The 18,999-nt window shown below is 40.5% G+C and overlaps 2 protein-coding genes across 2 annotated transcripts; both read left to right on the top strand.

The window, feature by feature from the left end:
• The first annotated feature begins 1,462 nt into the window (after nt 1-1,462).
• Nucleotides 1,463-3,883, top strand: ocstamp (osteoclast stimulatory transmembrane protein). Its single transcript, XM_070968739.1, has 3 exons — nt 1,463-1,500; nt 2,416-3,421; nt 3,530-3,883. Exons 1-3 carry the CDS (start codon nt 1,463-1,465, stop codon nt 3,881-3,883), a joined length of 1,398 nt encoding a protein of 465 aa, XP_070824840.1.
• Nucleotides 3,884-6,745: 2,862 nt separating this feature from the next.
• Nucleotides 6,746-12,029, top strand: LOC139335234 (thyrotropin-releasing hormone receptor-like). The gene is made up of 3 exons (XM_070968741.1): nt 6,746-6,864; nt 7,719-8,553; nt 9,763-12,029. Exons 2-3 carry the CDS (start codon nt 7,777-7,779, stop codon nt 10,159-10,161), a joined length of 1,176 nt encoding a protein of 391 aa, XP_070824842.1. The 5' UTR covers nt 6,746-6,864; nt 7,719-7,776; the 3' UTR covers nt 10,162-12,029.
• Nucleotides 12,030-18,999: the final 6,970 nt, after the last annotated feature.

Genomic DNA, 18,999 nt, shown 5'->3' with positions numbered 1-18,999 from the left:
CTCACACATATTTAACACGTGTTGGCCTCTGCACATACAAACAGCCAGAGTGGGAACACAGTTGTAAATTCTTTGCAGTGTTTGTTTGGTGTAGTAAACTGAAGTCACGAGGCCTGACAACAATGGTTAACTTGTGCAGGGCTGTGGTGGTTACTGAGTGTTAGCAGGGTCGGTGCAAAAGGTCCTGTGCTGTTCAAATGCAAAACTATGAAATACTCAACCAAAAGCTACAGACCAGGACAGGATGTACCCGGCTGTCTGCAGCTCAGACATTGTCTGACAAGACTGACCGACTCTGATTTCACCCAAAGTTCATTTATATGTTTGCTTTTCGAGGATCCAATGTTAGATTGGAAATATTTTAATATTCAGTCGCTAGTCATAATAAATGTAATTGACACTTTCTTGTAATAATAACTGGAATTATGCTTTTTCATTAAATTCCATTTTTCTTATTTTGCATCACAAATATAACAAGCTAAACACACTGAAAACAACACTGGACAGCAAATTCAGTGATAGCAATGACAATTTAGAGTTATGGTATTATAATACCAATGGTATTATAAGATGAATTAGGAAAGGGAACCAAATAAAAATATGGAGTAATGGTCAAATTAGAATCACTGTCAGGAAGAAACAAAGTACCACCAGTCAAAGATTAACACAAAGTACCCATAAGATGTAACTGGCCAGTACACGTACACAGAGTCCACAAGAGGAAAAAGTAAAAAAGACTAAGCAGAGGTGACAAAATGGCAAATGTTTGCTAACAGTTAGCTACACTGTTAGCTGTACTTTATTTATGCTTTAAGGGAAATTGCAGTGTTGAAGCAGCGATTCACATATCACAAAACACACATAACTGACACTAAGCTGAGCTGAAGTAGGTAAGAAAAACACCATAATAAGATATATATACATGTGTATGGAAACTACTGTACTAGAGAAAATAAATATTTATGCCTGTTCTATTAATTTCTGTGCTGCTACTAACAAAACATCTGAGACATCCAGTGCTTTTTTCTCTTAGGTGGAAAATGTGCATCACTCAACAGCTTTGTGTGTGCAAACTGGAGCAAAGTGTCAACAGGAAACAGGCCAATAAGAGCCTGAATACAGTCAAATGTCAAAACTGCCCCCCTTCACCAGGTAAGTGCAAAATGGTGTGTGAGCTGAGTGAAATAAATTGGCCTATGACAAATTATATTAAATGTCTTACGTCAATCTGAAACTGCACTGAGGTCAGTGTCACATTGTGTCACATTGTGTGTGTGTGTGTGTGTGCGTGTTTGCATCACGCTCCTCCATATGACATTGTGTCATGTATGGTTTTCTTTTCCCTCGTGGGAACTTGTAGGCAACCCACAACATGACAGTGACTGTTCGCAGAAGTTCCCCTTTTCACCTTTTAACACTTCCCAGTGCTGTTTTTCCTTAAGCTCCTATTTCCATAGACAGAATGAAGTTCATCACAGAGAACGTTATTACACCTCTCAGGTAAGAACTGTTATTTTTCCTGTATATTTATCCTATAATAGCTCTATAACAGTACATGGTTTATGTACACAATATGTTACTACTCTTAAATGTATCTGGTATAATATTACATCATCACTTGAGTATTTTTCTGTAAAATCAAACTGGATTTAATTATTAATGCACATATTTGTTACTATTCAATTTCACAGTATAATTGTGGCTTTCAGTAACCATGTGCATGTGAAAAATGATCATTTGCAGAACTGAGCTTCTCAATTTGTGGAGTTAAGGAAATCATTAAACATTCTGGGAAATAAGTTTCCTTGATGAGAGAAAAATGTCATATTGGGGTTTTACAGAGAATTACAAGCTGCATAACTACTGTAGCGTAAAACTTCAGGTAATGGTGTGATGTTTTGGGGATTTTACTCATTTGTTGTCTTGCTGAGAGGTAGATGAGTAGATGAATGCCAATGTCATGTCAAATCATTGTACCCCCTTTTTATGGCATCAAATAACTAATTAAAACCAAACCTGTCAGAAAAATGAACACTTGAACACACATCAGCTTGATAAGAACTTTCCAAAAGTAGCGAAACTAGATTTGAAAAAAAAAGAAAAAAGGAAAAAAAGACGTGTACTTTGTTTTGTTTAGTTTGGCCCATGTACCCATCCGCTAACATGGAGGGTGCAGGGTTTATGACTTATACTGCAGCTAGGCCACCAGGGGGCGATCAAGGTGTTTTGGCTTCGGACAAAGTCAGGCTTACTGTCTCCCCTGTTTCCAGTATGCTAAGCTAACAGTCTGCTGGCTGGTGCAGCTTCATATTTGATGGACAAATATGAGACTCATGTTTTTACTCATAATTCTGTGTAGAACAAAGCAGATAAGCGTACTTCCCAAACTGTCAAACTGTTGTTTTTTCTCCTCAGGAACAGAACAGGATCATGCAGACAGACTCTGAAATCTGTCCTGCTTTATATCTGGGATGTTTACTCTGCACCAACACCTGCTGGCAGAGACATCCTGACTCAACTGTCTCTCTGTTTCACGCTGGCCTTCATCACCGGTGGCCTGCTTCATCACTGGTTGTCAAAGACTCTGAAATACAACCATGAAGCGTCCATTCAGACCGCCTGCATCTACAGCGTGGCCATGTTTCTGGTCTCGTTCCTCTGTCACCCTCTGCGCTGTGTGCTGACCATGACTCTGCCCACTGTCTGCACCAAACAGGGGCGCAAACTCCTCATCTCAGCCTCCGTCATGATTCTAGTGTTGAACGTCGTCCCTAACATTACAGTGAACGTCGGGGCGGTCGCACGCATCCTGAAGTGCACCGCCGAGGGTTTTACAAGGACTATATTGAACTCCTCCGAACCTTTGAACAAAGCCAAGCGAGACCTCGTTGAGGAAACCATCAAAGTGAAGATGGAAGACTTGAGCATAGTCACCAACTTGAGGAAGTTAGATCATTACACACATGTTGATGTGTCAGAAGTTAAAAGCAGGTTTATGAAGATGATTGGGCAGATAGAGGTCAACTTCTCCCATGCCAGGAACCTGCTGAAAGATTACAAACTGCTGTCGAACAGGATCCTTGCTGCCATTTTTGTCGCTTTACTAATCTTTGAATCAGCACGATACTTGAAATCTTACCTGACATCAGTTCAGTTTGATAACGTCTACATGCCCAAAGAGCTCCTGGAAAAAGCGACTCAGGCTGGGAGCAAAAGGAAGAAAATGTTTCCCACATGCTGCAAAATAACAAGTCAGGAATGTACCTCCTGTTTCATAGCACTGGTGGTGGTAACGTTATATTTCATTGCAATAGGGTTAATCGTAGCTTTGGATCATATTGTGTATCATGTAGTTCAGGTGATTGTGCCGTGGTTACTGGATTTTCCACCGACATCTGCCAGCATAAGTGTCAATTACAAGGTAAGACAGCACACAAACTGTTCACCACTGCACCTCCTTTTATTGAACCTGCAGGATTTGCTTCCTCACTTTTAGAGTTTCCTCTTTTTTTTGTAAATCTCCTGACAGATTCAGTGGTTCCCACCTGCTTTTTGTATCATCCCACAATCCTGTGTCACACGAGAGCTCACAAACTTCCACAGAGACTACAAGTGGAGCTTCAACCCAGAGCCGTCGCTCTGCGATGTGACAACTTCGGCTCCGAGCCAAGGGGTCACCGTCCTGCTGGGATGTCTCTGGCTGATGAGCTACTCGCTGGTGTTCCTTGAGGTTTACGCCCGGCGGCTGCGCAGGAAAATCTCTGCATCCTTTTTCAGAAACCAGGAGGAGCAGAGGATGGCTTACCTGATGAAGAAAGTGCAAATGAAGCTGAACAAAAAAGAGCAAAAAGAGATCATTTCTGTTGAGGTTGGCCATGGGTGAGCTTTCAATGCAATGCTTGCTAATTTTTTCTGATGATGTTTTTGGCCTTGCCAGCGGTGTGGCTCTGTGGATGAAATTTTATAGAAATATTTGTCTCCTCCAGAGGATGAGGCCTCCTGACTTTGGCGATCATCTGACTTCCTCTAGCGTCACATTTATGTCTTACGTGAGGTGTCTCTTCAACACTTTTTTAACCCAGCTCGTCAAATATCGGCCCCGCTTTGTCACACTCCTCAGCGTCTCATACAAGGTGCCCTTTAGCGTCTGTGAGTGAAGTGCAAAGCGTTCCTGCAAGAAAGCTCTTCTAACATGCGGTTAAAGTCGTGAAACAGTACTTGACATGTATGAGAACAGATCAATTTATGGAAGCTTTTCTGACGCGTGGTTAACACTGTGAAACGGTCAGTTTGGATCAAGACTGCAGACTTTTGGTTTCACTTGCGATATGAACCCTGGTCTCCTGGGTGAGGGTCCTGTGTATCATCCTGACCTCAACCCCTCTAAGGACTTTGTCACTCTCTCTGCTATGTCGGGTTGAGCAGTTGCTATGGATGTCTAATATTTCTGTGCATGAGTTCACACTGGAGGTATTTAAAGGCTGGTGCATCTCATGTAGACACTAAAGGGTACGTTGTGTTTTGTGAGACACTGAGGGACGTGACAAATCCAAATTTGAAGACCTGGGAATGAAAGTCATCTTACTATTGAATGGACTGCCATGAAACGTGATACAAACATTCAAGATGCAAGATGGTGAATCCTCATGATTGCTTGTGCACTGGGAATCTAAAGGCTCTGGTGATCTGGTTGGACTTTTAGTTCTAATTAGCAACAGCAATCTAACGAGAACATAGCATTTAGCTCAAAGCAGCGATGTGGCTATTAACGCCCTCACAGAGCTGCTAGCATGGCTGTAAACTCTTGCTGCTCTCAGGGTTTTGGCGGTCATTACTCATGCTGACTTTCTGTTTTAGCAAAATATAAACTGAAGATGGAGCATCCTGTTTATGAGTCACAGTAACAACACCTTTTCCTCTGCGAGTGTACCACCCCCGTTGACAGGGTCGTCTCAGGCGCTCGCACAAAACTGATGTGGTTTTTACAGATGTACCACCACATCGGCACCCAACTTGTTTATTTGACAGAAACACGTCTGGTAACTTTTTTTTTCTTTTTTTTTTTTCCACATAAAGATTTCAGAGGTCATGTTTTATTGTAGTTGTATTGTGGATGAGTATAATATTTTTTTTACCCCTCAGCCCCACTAGATGACACTATGGTGCTTTGGACAGATGAGGATGATACAGTACCTCAGACAAAGAAAAGCAATAGACTGGATTTTTATAATTTCTGGAATATTTCATTGGCCTGGATAACATTAATAGATGACTCTTTTTCATGTGAACATCTTATCATTCACCAGCCTATTTTAATCAATGTGCCCTTACAAAAAAAAATAAAAATTACTTTCTCTCTTTGAAAAAATCTTTTCAATTTCATCCGTACGCTCCTGCCTGAAACTCCCATGAGGCTTTGAGGAGTTTATTTTAAGACAGCATCTCAGAATAATAATAGACTTCTTAATCTATTTTTAATCCTGACTTTTTGTCCACTTCACGATTGTCTCAAAATATAGCAGCCTGTGTTAAGATGATACTGTTGTTGGCCCACAAGTTCTGAATTATTCATGTATTTCTATGAATTCTCACATCAGTGTGTTGCTATGTGTGTGGCAGCTCTGCCTGGGCTCCTTTGTGTCAGAAATGCAGTAAACTGAACGATTTATCATTGTTGAAATGCAAATAAAAACACTTAACATCCAATTTTCCCCTTTTCGTTCTCTTTTAGCAGCTTCCAGGTTGGAAAAATCAAGAAAGAAATAGACATCTTTCATTTTATTTCTCTAAAGTTCAGCCCGGCATGTTTGGTACGATCTCCAATAGAATGTAAAAAAAAATGTGTGGGTTTGAACAAATCTTGGATGAACAGCATGAGTTTATAACAAGGGGCCACCCAGCAGGCAGGAAGCAGACACTAATTATAATATTTGTTCAAACACAGTATAGGACAGACTTCTTAGCATGCAGCAGTTCAATCAGGTAATTACCTGGAAGAAAAAAACTGCTCTGCAGGATTTCTTTCCCCTCTGTGAAGCTGTTATCTATTCATTAGTGGAAGCTCGGTGGACTGAACGCTCTGCGACTGAAAACTAGTATTCTATGAAAATGCGAGCATCTGTCATGCATTAGCATTCACGCTGACAGTCCTGTTCTCAGATAGAGGCTTAAAGAGCTTTCCAAGCTCTAAGTGGTTTGTTAGAATCTGTTTTCAGAAACGTATTTTAATGTCACTTAATGTTTTCAGCTACTGGGAGCAGGAACAGTATCGGAGCGCCAGGAGCCGGGACAGCTTTCCCGAATGTCACAGGAATAATCTCAATATTATGATGTTTCAGGAGATGAGAAAGTCTTCAGTCCAGAATCCAAAAGCAGAGAATCCAAAGCTGTTAATTTGTCCTTTCACACAAGATGAAGATTATGTCTACTAGTGGTAAAAGAAAAAAAAAAAAAGAGAGGTTGTAATTAGTGTCATTTCAGTTCAGTGGCCAGTCACTGCTGTGTCAGTGCATTGAATTGCCGGCTGCCCCCCCGTTCTTTGAATAATTACAGGGTTTCTGGTCACAGCCAAGTCCACCATAGTTGACATGACTTTCTGAGCTCGGACGGGGAGGTGGAGTTGATCTTTAAGTTGGTGGCTGTATGTACAAGGCAGCGTGTTGCAGTGTGGATGTAATGGTGTGTGATGTGAACGAAAGGGAGGGGTGCACTGGGGAAACAGGGAGGGAGAGCGAGAGAGAGAGACAGACATATGTGGATGGCTCGAGCAGCTCTGGAGGACCGAGCAGTCATCTGGGTTTCTTGGTTGTTTGCACCTGAGCGCTGCTGCCACGCCAGAGTGAGGGCTGCCTTCTGCAAATGATGGTAAGCTGCTCATTTTATTCCCTTAAATATATTTCTTACATGTTAACTTACTATTCCACATTTTTATTTTATTAACCCAAATCAACTGTGAATGTTTTAGCAGTTTATCTGTGCTTCATTTGCTTTGGGGATGCACAAGAAAGATTTATGGGGGGGTAAGAAAGGGAGGAGGGTTATGAATTTCTTTCTTCTTTTTTTTTCTTTTTTTTGCTGTAGGGAGGGTAGTCTGATATTTCTGGGAGAGCAAAGGACGGTCTTTTATTTTTACTCACACCAAATTTATATTTCAGCCTTCCGTTGGCCTCTATTAAGATTCAAGGTTAACCATTTTTTAAGTACCTCTGGCTGGCTGAAATATTCCTAACTTTGTCATGCTTTCCATGAAGTTGGAAATCACTGATTCCACTTCTAATATGAGCATTGGTCATTTTGTCAAATTGTTATTTCATTAACATATTTGATCTGCAATAATTGAACATATTTGCCCACTTGGGGGCAGTGGACATAAGCTGTGAACACAACATCGACATATCAGCACCATTTAAGTTTATATTGTCAAACTGTTAGCAAACAGCTGCTTATTTCACACATTCAGCCGTTAAGTAGCAACATTAGCATTCATTTGGATGTATTTCTGGCCATCTGATTAATATAAGTCATATATTCACTCTGTTTTAGCTCTGTCTTCAACTCCTGATCTTTAGCTGCTAAAGGCTCCACCAGGTTCATCAGCTGGTTTCTATGTGTCTGTCTGCTGTTTGGTGATTTGATTTTTCAGAAGTGACATACAACATTCAAACCCTCTCCACCCCAATATTCTTTTTACAGTCTCTATTCATTGTTTCTGTCTTTAGGATTCTTGTTTTGTGCCCCTGGAGATGAGCTAAATTGTGTCTACAGAACTCGAACACAATGGAGAACAACACAACCGTCTTTGAGGATGCCACTCGGGTTGTAAATCTGACAGAAATGCCTCTGAACCCTCTGGAAGAGCAGGTCATAACAATATTTTTGACGCTGCTCATCTGTGTAGTTGGGATTGCTGGGAATATCATGGTGGTGCTGGTTGTGCTGCGCACTAAACACATGGTGACCCCGACTAACTGTTACCTCGTCAGTCTGGCCGCCGCAGACCTCATTGTGCTCCTGGCTGCAGGGCTGCCAAATATCTCTGATGTTGTAGCCTTCTGGATTTACGGATACACGGGATGCTTGTGTATAACGTACCTTCAGTACCTGGGCATCAACGTGTCGTCCTGCTCCATCACAGCCTTCACCATCGAACGGTACATTGCTATTTGTCACTCCATAAAGGCACAATTCATATGCACCGTTTCCCGGGCCAAGAGGATCATAGCTGGAGTCTGGGTCTTTACCTCACTCTACTGCATTATGTGGTTCTTCTTAGTGGACACAGATGAGACCGTCTATACCAATGGAGTGGTGGTCACTTGTGGCTACCGTGTCTCCAGAAGCCTCTACATGCCAATCTATTTCCTGGACTTTACTTTGTTCTATGTGATCCCCCTCGCTGTGGCCACTGTGCTCTACGGGCTCATCGCGAGGATTTTGTTCATGAGCCCTCTGCCCTCGCATCTGAACGACAGAGCCGGAGGGGGGTCGGTCCACCAGGGCCACTCCAACAGCACCAACAAGGCCAACAAGGGTGCAGTCTCTGCTAGGAAACAGGTACTGTGCTGGAAAGGCTTGATTGAAACACGGTTAAGAGTAAGAATGAGAATAATTAGGAGAATATAGTCTCATGAGTAATTTTAAGAAATCTCTTTTATAGTCAGACCTCAGTGGATGGTATGGCAACCTGACGTCTTGTTTGGAAAAACATACTCAGCCAGTGATTGGATGAACCATCTGTCTATCACCTTCTATTACCAGTTGGGTTTTCCAATGAGAAAAACCTGCAATGACAATGAATGATGACTGATGACTGATGCTACTGTATACGTAGCAGCAGCTAAGCTAACCTCTTTAAGGGCAGCCATAGTTGTTTTCAAACAAATAGTTGCTTCTCTTCTTGCTGTCGTCACACCTAAACCACTCCTGTTGCTGCCAGTAGTTCTTCGTAGGTCTCTGATTGGTCTGAAGCACATGGTTCAGCTACAAGCAGATTATTTGAGGCCAGCAAGATGGATTCATGCGTGGTCTCACTGAATCCAGCTGCCTCGAGAGGTATAGCTCTAGGTTTTGTCAGTCGGTTGATCCACCACAATCATTGGTAGGTTTGCCGTGAAATTTTGAGAGGATAAATATATATGAACAATATAAACAATAAACATGGCAAACACTATACCTCCTTAACATCAGTGCTTTTATGGAAGGTTGAACAGCTTTCAAAACGCCCACAACTTTCACAACAATTTGGGGTCTGTGCACAACAACTGACATAATTTCCCCCAAACTTTCCCCAATAACTCGACTACACCCACCTCACAGTGTGACGGTAGAGATGAGAAAGTAGACAGGGTTCACTCTTTTTTTCATTCTTTACACAATCATTTCTTCCACTATAGATGTGCACAAAGGTGTGCAACACAATGGATGCCTTCCAGAAAAGACTGACTGAACGCTTTTCACCGTTATCCCCATATTTAAACGTCTCTATCAAGGCCGCCTTTTCATCCGAGTGTGATCATTCAGAACATGTATGAATTCATTCTTTTCTTGTATAACCTAATAGCATTGTGAGGATGTAACATACTCAAGTTAGCATTTAGCACAGCTGTCCCTACATCCAGCCTCAGAGAGCCACTAGCGGAGCAGTAGACTCTTGTTATTAGACATCTTCTACAACAGTGATGAGTCACTGTCATACAAAGTGCCTGTATACAGAACTCTTCCTCATTAAGTCACATCATGGCTTCGCTTTCTGTCTATCAACAGATAACAAAGATGCTAGCTGTGGTGGTTGTCCTCTTCGCCTTGCTGTGGATGCCTTACCGAACACTGGTGGTGGTCAACTCATTTATCGACCCGCCTTACCACAACACCTGGTTCCTGCTCTTCTGCCGGATGTGCATCTACACCAACAGCGCCATCAACCCCATCATTTATAACCTCATGTCTCAGAAGTTTCGTGTCGCGTTCAAAAAGCTTTGCAAGTGCAACTGGCAACACAAGGAGAAGGCGGCAGAGTACAACGTGCCGATGTATTATAGCGTGATAAAGGATTCATCCCACGAGAGCAACGAGCTGGTCACGGAGCAGGAGGAAGTGAGCGGCCAAACCAGCAAGAGGTTCACCGAGACGGATGACGACGCAAGCACTTTCAGTATTTCTTAATAAAACATTTGATGAGTTTGTTGGACAAACTGTGTGTTTATGATACATCATTTGTGAAAATCTTGGTGTTATTTCCACCTGTTGTGAAAAGTATTTACTGATGCTGAAATCTGTACATATTCTTGTTTGCTGTGGCACACGTTGTGTTTGTGGTGTGGTAGTTTTGGTACTTTTGCATCAGTATTGTGTTGTAAATACAGCGTGAAATCAGGTTTTAGTGCAGTTCTGTTTAGTGGGACATAGTGCCATCATTAGACTGTGGTTGTTTTAATGAGTGGTCCTCTAAAATGTTTTTGTAAAAATATTGTACACATCATTTTAGTGAACTTAGAAAACATGAAATAAGAATGACAGAGAAAGATGGACGTTTTATGTGACGCTGATGGTGATTGCTTGGCCTCCGTTATTGCTGCTTGCAGCTTTCTTGATATCGATCCAAAGAACCAGAGAGCCAACGATAACACACTGCACACATAAAATGCAAAATGTAAAATATAAACGTGTTTTATGCCTTCAAAAATTCCAAATAAGCAATTAAAAAATTGATTACAGACTAATGTTATCAGCAGAAGATTACAGAAGATGCTGGGAGAAAGGCCATGTCATTGAAAGCTAACTCAGCTACTAGCTGGATTGAAAGGAAATCTGGCTCAGACATTAATTCCCCTTCTAATCACTTAATTGATCCTGTTATGTTTCATCTGGAGTCATCAGACACTCCCATCAGGCTTTGTGTTTAGTGCTAATTTGCAAACGTTAGCATGCTAACACGGTAAGGTGCATGTTTAGCTCAAAGCACTGCTGTGTCTGAGCACAGCTTCACAGAGCTGCTAGCATGACTGCAGACTTAAAGCGTCACAGCTGTAGCTGGCATGGTTTGAATTTTGAGGGTCAGCTGGCCTAATTACCTAAACTATGTAACTTAAAGTCTGGACACACCTACATGAGTTTCACTCGTCATGTTGTCCTGTTAGACCTCCTCTCAGTCCTGTGTGGGCGTGTACAGACTGAGCTTGACTGACAGCTCCCTCATTCTCCTGTTAGATTTGTCACACCTGTTGACATGAGGCCGTTTGCCCCAGGATCATTGTTATTACTCAACAGACTTGGTGACATGTGTTATTCCCAGAATAGCTCAGTTTCAACCTGACTAGGGGTGTAATTAGCCAGAGTTATTAAAAACACCTGTGTGGGTGTGCAGCTCCTTTTATATTAAGTCTCAGTGGTAACAAGAATGTTTCTTGACTGACTACCTGCTCTTTTACTCTTTGTCATTGGATTTAATGAGGCTACTAACCAAAAAACAAACAAAAACAATCCCTCGCCCACTCCAGAGGACGTCTGAGTGGGGGAAAAGTTTGTGCCATCAGACTTCCAGTCTGCCAAACTGGGAGGCAGGAGGTAATGACCACTGCAGCTCTGATAACAAACAAATCAGTTCCAATTCAAAACATCAGCCAAATGAAGATATATTTGTCTTTTTTATCCACTGGAGATGTGCAACAAATCTGACAGCAAGTGCGTGATGGGAAAAAGTGTTGTGATGTTAATTGTTGCCAACAAGTTTGTTGTTTGTTGTTGCTGTCGTTTTGTGGTGTCGGCTGCGTTTACTGCATGTCTCTGTGTCTCAACATATCCAACACCAGACGTATAAATCCCTTTCACAGTCTGTTCGATATATTTATCGCTTCTTTATCGCGTACACGTTTAATCTTGTGTTTTTAACATATTTTGTAAACATGCTTGTGGTTTCCTGTGGACTGTGGGATTAGCAAAAGTTTTACAACCCTAAAAAATGTATACCTTCTTTTTATTTATGACGGTTTTGTGTGTGGAATTAAAATAAACCTTGACAGTCGTCATCTAGCATTTCCTTCAGAAAATGCAGACTTAATTTAGATTTACATAAACTGAACTGCTGAAACTGTCGCTCTAACACATGTTTGCATGCGGCATCAGTTCTGGCCCTGAACAGGAATAACAGACAGACCATTTCATTTCAAGAAAACAAGTCTCTTTTGTTTTCATTTGCATTAGTCAGGCTGTGTTTTTAATGTATAACTTAACACACTTTTGTTTGCTCGTTTTTGCAGTTTCATCTTGCAGCTCTGATCCATAAAAAATGCATGACTACACCCAAGCATGCAAACAACATAAATAACAGTGAGAATAACAATATGGAGCAAAACGTACAACATTAAGATGTGAAGCAGTTGCAAAATGCAGCTTCACTATCGTGACACACGTGTTTGGGTGCCTCAGAGGGAAGGTACTGTCAATAATGAAGCCTGTTTCTGTTTTTCTAATGTTGGAGCCATTTACTCTGTCCCGTCAAAAATATTTGAAACAATCCCTCCGGACATGGTGCAGGCTTTATAGCACTGATAGATTCCATATAAGGAGTTTTTATGATGAAAGAGATGTCAGGAGGGTCTGCAGGAAAGAATCAATGAAGGCAGAAATACACACTTCCAGAGAGACCTGAAGCAAAAATGCTGGAAGTGGCTCTCTTTCATCCACGGCTGCCATTTAGATTTTTTCTTTTTCTATTCAGCTCCAAGATGTAACAGTCTGGATCAATAATATGCTGTTTTGAGGGGGTCCTGTTTTGTTTTGCTGTTTGTTGGATAGAAAAATGCCATTTGCTGTAATTATAGGACTGTTTGTGCTTGCTCTTAATGACTTCTATTGCTGGTCAGTCCTCTATATGTTACAGTTGCACAAAGCTCAACTTTCTCCAGAATTTCATTAAAAAATTAAGTTACGTCCTTTAAGTTTTTCCAAGTTTTAACCTCACAGCTCAGTTCTAGCACATTCCTCTACTTGTTGAGTCAAATTTGGTAACGACTTCAACTCAAATGTCCAGACAGACACTGAAGACATGATTCAAAATAATGCTGGACACAGAGATATAACTTCTTTTAAAGCAGCAACTTTGACAAATAGCAGCAGGTTGTCTCATCATGTCGTGTTGTTTGACGGCACGCTCTGCTCGGTAATGGCAGTCCTAAACAGGCACCTTTCAGATCACAGATTCATTCAGCCTCCTGCATGAAATAACCAGCAAAGAGACATCTGAGAGTATCCCTCTGCATATAACGAAGAAAGAATTCATCAATTTCTTAACTGTTCAGAGCAACAATCAAGGACTAATTTTCCTCCAGTTGCTTTTCCCCAAAGTTTGCAGTGAAATGATCTGACAATACAAACTGTATAAGTCTGTTGAGAGCCGTGTTTCTCAGTATGATTAGGTTCATTATTCCTCTCCTTCTCACTCATGCAACACAGGCTGTGCTCATTCATTTTGCACTCAACATTTCCGACATTATTGACTCATTGACAAATGTCACCTCGCACAATTTCACCCCAGTTTCACTATGCATGTAAGGGTACTTTATTTGAAATTTATGTAACTGTCAAAAATGTTTCTTTAACAAAGAAAAGTTGAAAACATTCAGAAAAGAGGGTAAAAAAAGGAGCGCTGCTTTAAAGTGTTTGCATAGATTTTAATATGCTTCTGTGCCTTCTTGCCAAGAGTTAATGAGAAGATTGATGCCTCTCGTCTCTGTCCGTGAAGCTGCTGCTAGCAGCATTGAATATAAAGCACTCTTATAGACGAACTAGCCAGCAGGATTTAAAGTACTTAAGATGTTGTTCCTCATCAACCAGCTAAAGCTGTGACATCAACCATGGACTCTGTTTGACTGCATTTCCTGTTTTATTTTGTAGTAGTTTTCCTCATGCATTTAGGAAAGTTTTACTTCCTGTCTTTGTTCTGGTTCCCACCAGTTTCTCTTCCCACCTGTATTCAATCATCCAATCAGTGTGATCCACTTCCTGTTTTCTTTGTCCTCCTGTGGATTTGACCACCAGCCTTCTTGCATCCTCGCTGTTTCTTGCTAATGTTTGTTCTCCACCAGATGTTTGAGTTTTGTCGTTTGTGTCTGGCTGGTTTTCTGTTCCGCCTTTTTGTTGAGTCAATTCAATTTTAGGATTTCTGAATGTTGGATTTTTGGGTGATCCTTGCAACTTCTAGTTTTGGGCTGTCGCTAAAACATTAACACAGTACGTTAATGCAATAATAATCCAATAATGTCACACTGGTGGGGGCCATCCTGCATTTAATGAGTACTTTTACTTTTCCTTACAGCGTTGTATGAAGTACTTTTACTTTTCAAAATTCACAGCTTCTTCCACCACTGAGCATTAGATCAGCATTTTGGATATCTCTTTGAAAACTTGAGTTTCCAATCTCAGTTTTGACAGTGAAATCCTAATCAATAAGAAGCGTTTTCATTGTTTCTAAGTTGCAATATTGATGCAAATTTCTCTCTTTGGTTCAGTGCCTGGTTGCCAAGCGTACTGTAATCTGATCATTTAGATGTCTTTGTTGGATAAATACTTGTATGTGTATCAGGATGAACCTTAATGAGCTGCTGCACAACACTGAGCTTAATTTAAAGGTGATGAATAAATCATAGGTTGTGTAACAGTTAGTGCGGCCACATACGTAGCAGCCAGTATGATATGTTTTCATCCCTTTTGATAACAGAGAACGCAAAGAGCTGCTCTTCTGTGCGAATGAATAATTCATCCACCGCATCTGTCGAGAACTCTTGTCGTCTTAGTATCAACAGAAATAATCAAAGGCCAACCACTGTGTTCTGCATTGTTTCAGGGAGCCCATTACGCTGCATGAAGAGGCTGTTTATTATTTCTTGTGCATTAATCCTCCCGTTTGAGCAAATTTGTCTGTTCAAAAGGCTCCTTCACTGAAACTATACAATGCAGAGAGCAGACTTTATATAGACACAAAGCCTGAAGGCAGGAGATGGGCTTTAGCTCATCTAACACTTTATATCAGTAGGTGTTCATCTGCTGAATACGTCTTATTGTAATTAAATGAATTATTATTGAAATTTCTTTTAAAAGTGTGAAAAGCTGATGTGAGCCTGATAATAACCTTCTGCACCAAAAAACATTTTCTTTGTCTCATATGTGCACAAAAGCCCAGACAGCTAATGACAATTTACATTTTAGAAAATGAATATTGAAAAAAATGATTTATTAGATAAAAATATGATATCTAATAATTAGTTTTGGTTCAAGAGCTGTGACTGTTTACTTGAGGATACTTGACTTATGAAGAAGCCACTGACGTCTGCATGCTGTGATGAGGGATCGAAAGTCGACATTGCTTCAGTTTTTAGGGCTCACAAGGCACAAACAGTGGAAACAGTGGTTCAAATCAGTGTTCAGATAATCAGATAACTGTATGAGATGTTTCACCTTGTGTCAACTACAAACAAAGCAAGCTTAAATGAATAAAGATCAGCTGTTAAAGGGGAGAAGCTGAGGCGAGATTTAACCGACATGGTAGCTGAGCGCGGTTTATTCATGATTCACGGAGGACAGAACTGTAAACAGAACGTCTTTTATATCTCAACAACTATTTGATGGATTGCCATGAAATTTCGAACATCCGCCACGGTGGCTTTGGGGTTTTACTTCTGTACTTCTGTGTGCTGCTGCTGATGTAACTCTGCCTTCATCAAGTGCACTGGAGCGCGGCTCTCCCACATGAAGCTGGGCTGTCGCATCCACTTGCAGCAGGAACATTGGACCGAATGTCTGCCACGGTGACACTAGAAATAATATGAATCAGTACATCATCTGCTTTTTTAACATTTTCACTAATTAACTTTTAGACAGGTATGCATTTATTGAACTTACCCAAAGCACTAAAATATGGAATTTATGTGTTACTCCATTAGAAATTTCTCTTATTCATACAGACAAATGGTGCATGAATGTGTCTGATGAAACAGCTTACACACTGTTACAAACCTGTAAAAATGACGAATGTTATATATCACTTATGCTAACTTCATAAAGGACCCTCTATAAAAGTCTCAGGCAGTGCGCTCGTTAAGGAGCCAGTTAATCACTATAGCAATGCTATAAATCAACTGTGTTATAGAGGATTTTATGTGGTTATGTTGATATTTAAGGGAGTTTTTGTGTGAAATTATCACCTCATTTCTTATCAGTCAGCAGTGGCAGACAGAGCAGGACACGCTGGGACAGAGTAGCCACCTAATGGTAAAACTCCATTACACCAAATTACACTGAACACAACCTTGTAGAGACAAGAGTTTCCCCTTCAATTCTATATTAATATTGCAAAGAAAACACACATCTTCAGAGTGTTATATTCTGGAAGTTGGTGTACAGCAGAGTAATGCATTGTGCATTGTACAGACAGGGAACAACATATCCCAGATATACAGCATAAATCACTCCTTATTTACTACACAGCGTGCTGCATTTACTGTCCTCCATTATATTTGTCTGAGTTCTGAGTAAATCTATCCGCTGTGTAATGCCCTTAACGATTCCCTGCCAACAATCCCTCAATACATCCACTGTATTTTATGGATGCAAAAATTATACCGTTATGTGATTCTACAGGAGAGAAAATTGATGCAAAATGACCGTGATTTGTATGTGTATGACGTCTCATCTCACAGCTCACTGTAAACTAAGCAGCAGTAAATGAGTGAATGAAGGACGTCAGCGCCGCAGTGATTTTAGTAGAAATCCCCGTGTTTTCAAGAACGCTTCCTTCTTAAATCTTTTTGTCAGCACGAACACACTGCACTCTACCATGTGGGTTTATTCAACAACAAGTGATTGAACACCAAGTCCTCTATTTATTACTCTGAATTTATTGATTGTACGCATCATAAAACCCTCAACATGCTGTAAATATGATTTACAAGCTCATAGCCTTCTTCAAACATCCAGGATTACGTCTTAAACGGAGCCGTCTCATCAGAAAACCACATAAAACTGTTGTATGAACATATACACTGAAACAAAAAACAGTAGTAATTCTTTATGCACTGAGTTTTTCTGCCCTATCCTGGACCTCTTATGTACAGTCAATTAGAATCGGGGGGTTATTAGCATCAGAGACCTCCTTCAGTGTGGAGGCTGAGGACAGGTTGCTATGAGACGGCCTGAGCTTTTGTCCTGTGCTGTAGAATGAAGTGATGATGCAGAAGATGTGTTTCTGGGAGTTGAATGAGTCTTTGTATGTTTGTTTGTGCAAAACCGTCTCTGCTCTTCAGAATGACCTACATGACACGTTATGCATCAGTGCTTTTGCTGAAATTATGCTGTTTTAAAGGGAACATGAAAACTGCTTCAGTCCAAACATCTAAAAATGGATATCTTACGTTTTAGTAAAAGTGCTTTTTGAAGAGAAGACTGATTCCAGTTTCGTAGTTAGCCATTAAATATGAGGCTACGGCAGGCAGCCAGTTAGCTTAGCATAGCACAGGTGCTGGTAGGTAGATTTTTTTTTACCTTTGGACAAAATCAGGCTAGCTGTTTGCCCACATTGCAGTCTTATGCTAAGCTAAGCTAATTTATATTTACCTCTGATTTATGTTTGATGTAAAATTGTCTCTTTTTTTAAAGTTAAGTACAGAATCAGGTTACTCCGTTCACCTCCACTCTGAGATGTTTGCTGCCACACATCAAATACAAACATTTCTAAGTTGAGCGTATAATCCAGATGTGTGGTGTTTTCAAGATGTCTGGAGGTTTGCATTATCTGATGAATGTGGATGTAGTCTCAAAACATGGCTCGTGATAAAGCACACATATGAATGAATGCTTCGGAGCTTTTATCATTATTCTCTGCGGCCATTGTAAACATTTTAATATTGATTAATGGTTATCAGTGTACCTTGAACCTTTCTGAGGCCTCACTCATGTTTGGTTTTCTGTCCTATTTCTGTCTCAGATATTAAATTCACAGTCAAAGACAAAGTCCTCTGAAACAGAGCGAGGTATCAATAAATCTGTATAAGAACTCTGATGGTCAGAAAAGTGAGATGTATGTTCTGCATGTGTTTCTGTAAATGCATACAAGTATGTATGTTTGAGTATGTGAAGCAGAGGACTGTGAATCATTGAATTATCATTGATAATCTTGTCACAGAGTGATCATGCATACTTCCTGTGTGTTAGGCAGAAGCCTGACCGTCCATATATCTAACTGATGTGTCTAATGTGTGTTTAATTATGTAGCCTGTCTAGTGTTATCTAAAAACCTCAAACGAGTTACGTGTTGTAATTCTTGCAAAGATCTTTCCTTAAACGTGTGTATTTCATTTTCTATTAAAAGTGTGAACATTAATAGGTCACGTTTGGAAATGATTCACATGACATAAATGCAATCTGAGGAAACTTCACGTGGAAAACGAGGAACATTTAGAGGGCTGGATTGAAATTAGTGCAGTTTTCCATAACATTTGAATTGCTTCCTTTTTTCAGGACAGCAGCAGATCATACATATGATGATTCATTTCATACAAATGTCAAAAGTGAGTCAGAACAGGAAATGCTGCGTCGTCCAGTCACAACCCTGCAGTGTTACTGGACTGTTGTTGCGTGATGAAATAAAGACAGTATTTATTTTCAGTTGAAAAACGTTCCTGATCGCTGTTGAAAGTGACGTCACTGCACAGTTGATGCATTTGAGGTTTTGGCAGAATGATGCCATGAATAGGCAGGTGATCCTTTTTTCTGTAAGGCATTAGGCACTGTGCAGTATCAGTGTCAGTGAGAGATAGTAAGACGTCTCAATCATCCAACTTTATTTATTCCCACTGACCTCTTTTTTTAAAAAAAAATCATAGAGTCAATATAACCTCTGCTCAATGGCTCTTTAAGCCATTCAGGTGAAAAAGACATTTCATGTGAGGCGAAATGGTCCTTTGTGATCAATACTCCCTGCTCTGCAATCAAAAATGTCATAAAGAATCG

This window comes from Chaetodon trifascialis, chromosome 8, assembly GCF_039877785.1.
Source record: "Chaetodon trifascialis isolate fChaTrf1 chromosome 8, fChaTrf1.hap1, whole genome shotgun sequence".
Taxonomy (NCBI): Eukaryota; Metazoa; Chordata; class Actinopteri; order Chaetodontiformes; family Chaetodontidae; genus Chaetodon; species Chaetodon trifascialis.
This window is presented reverse-complemented; position numbering and strand designations above follow the sequence as displayed.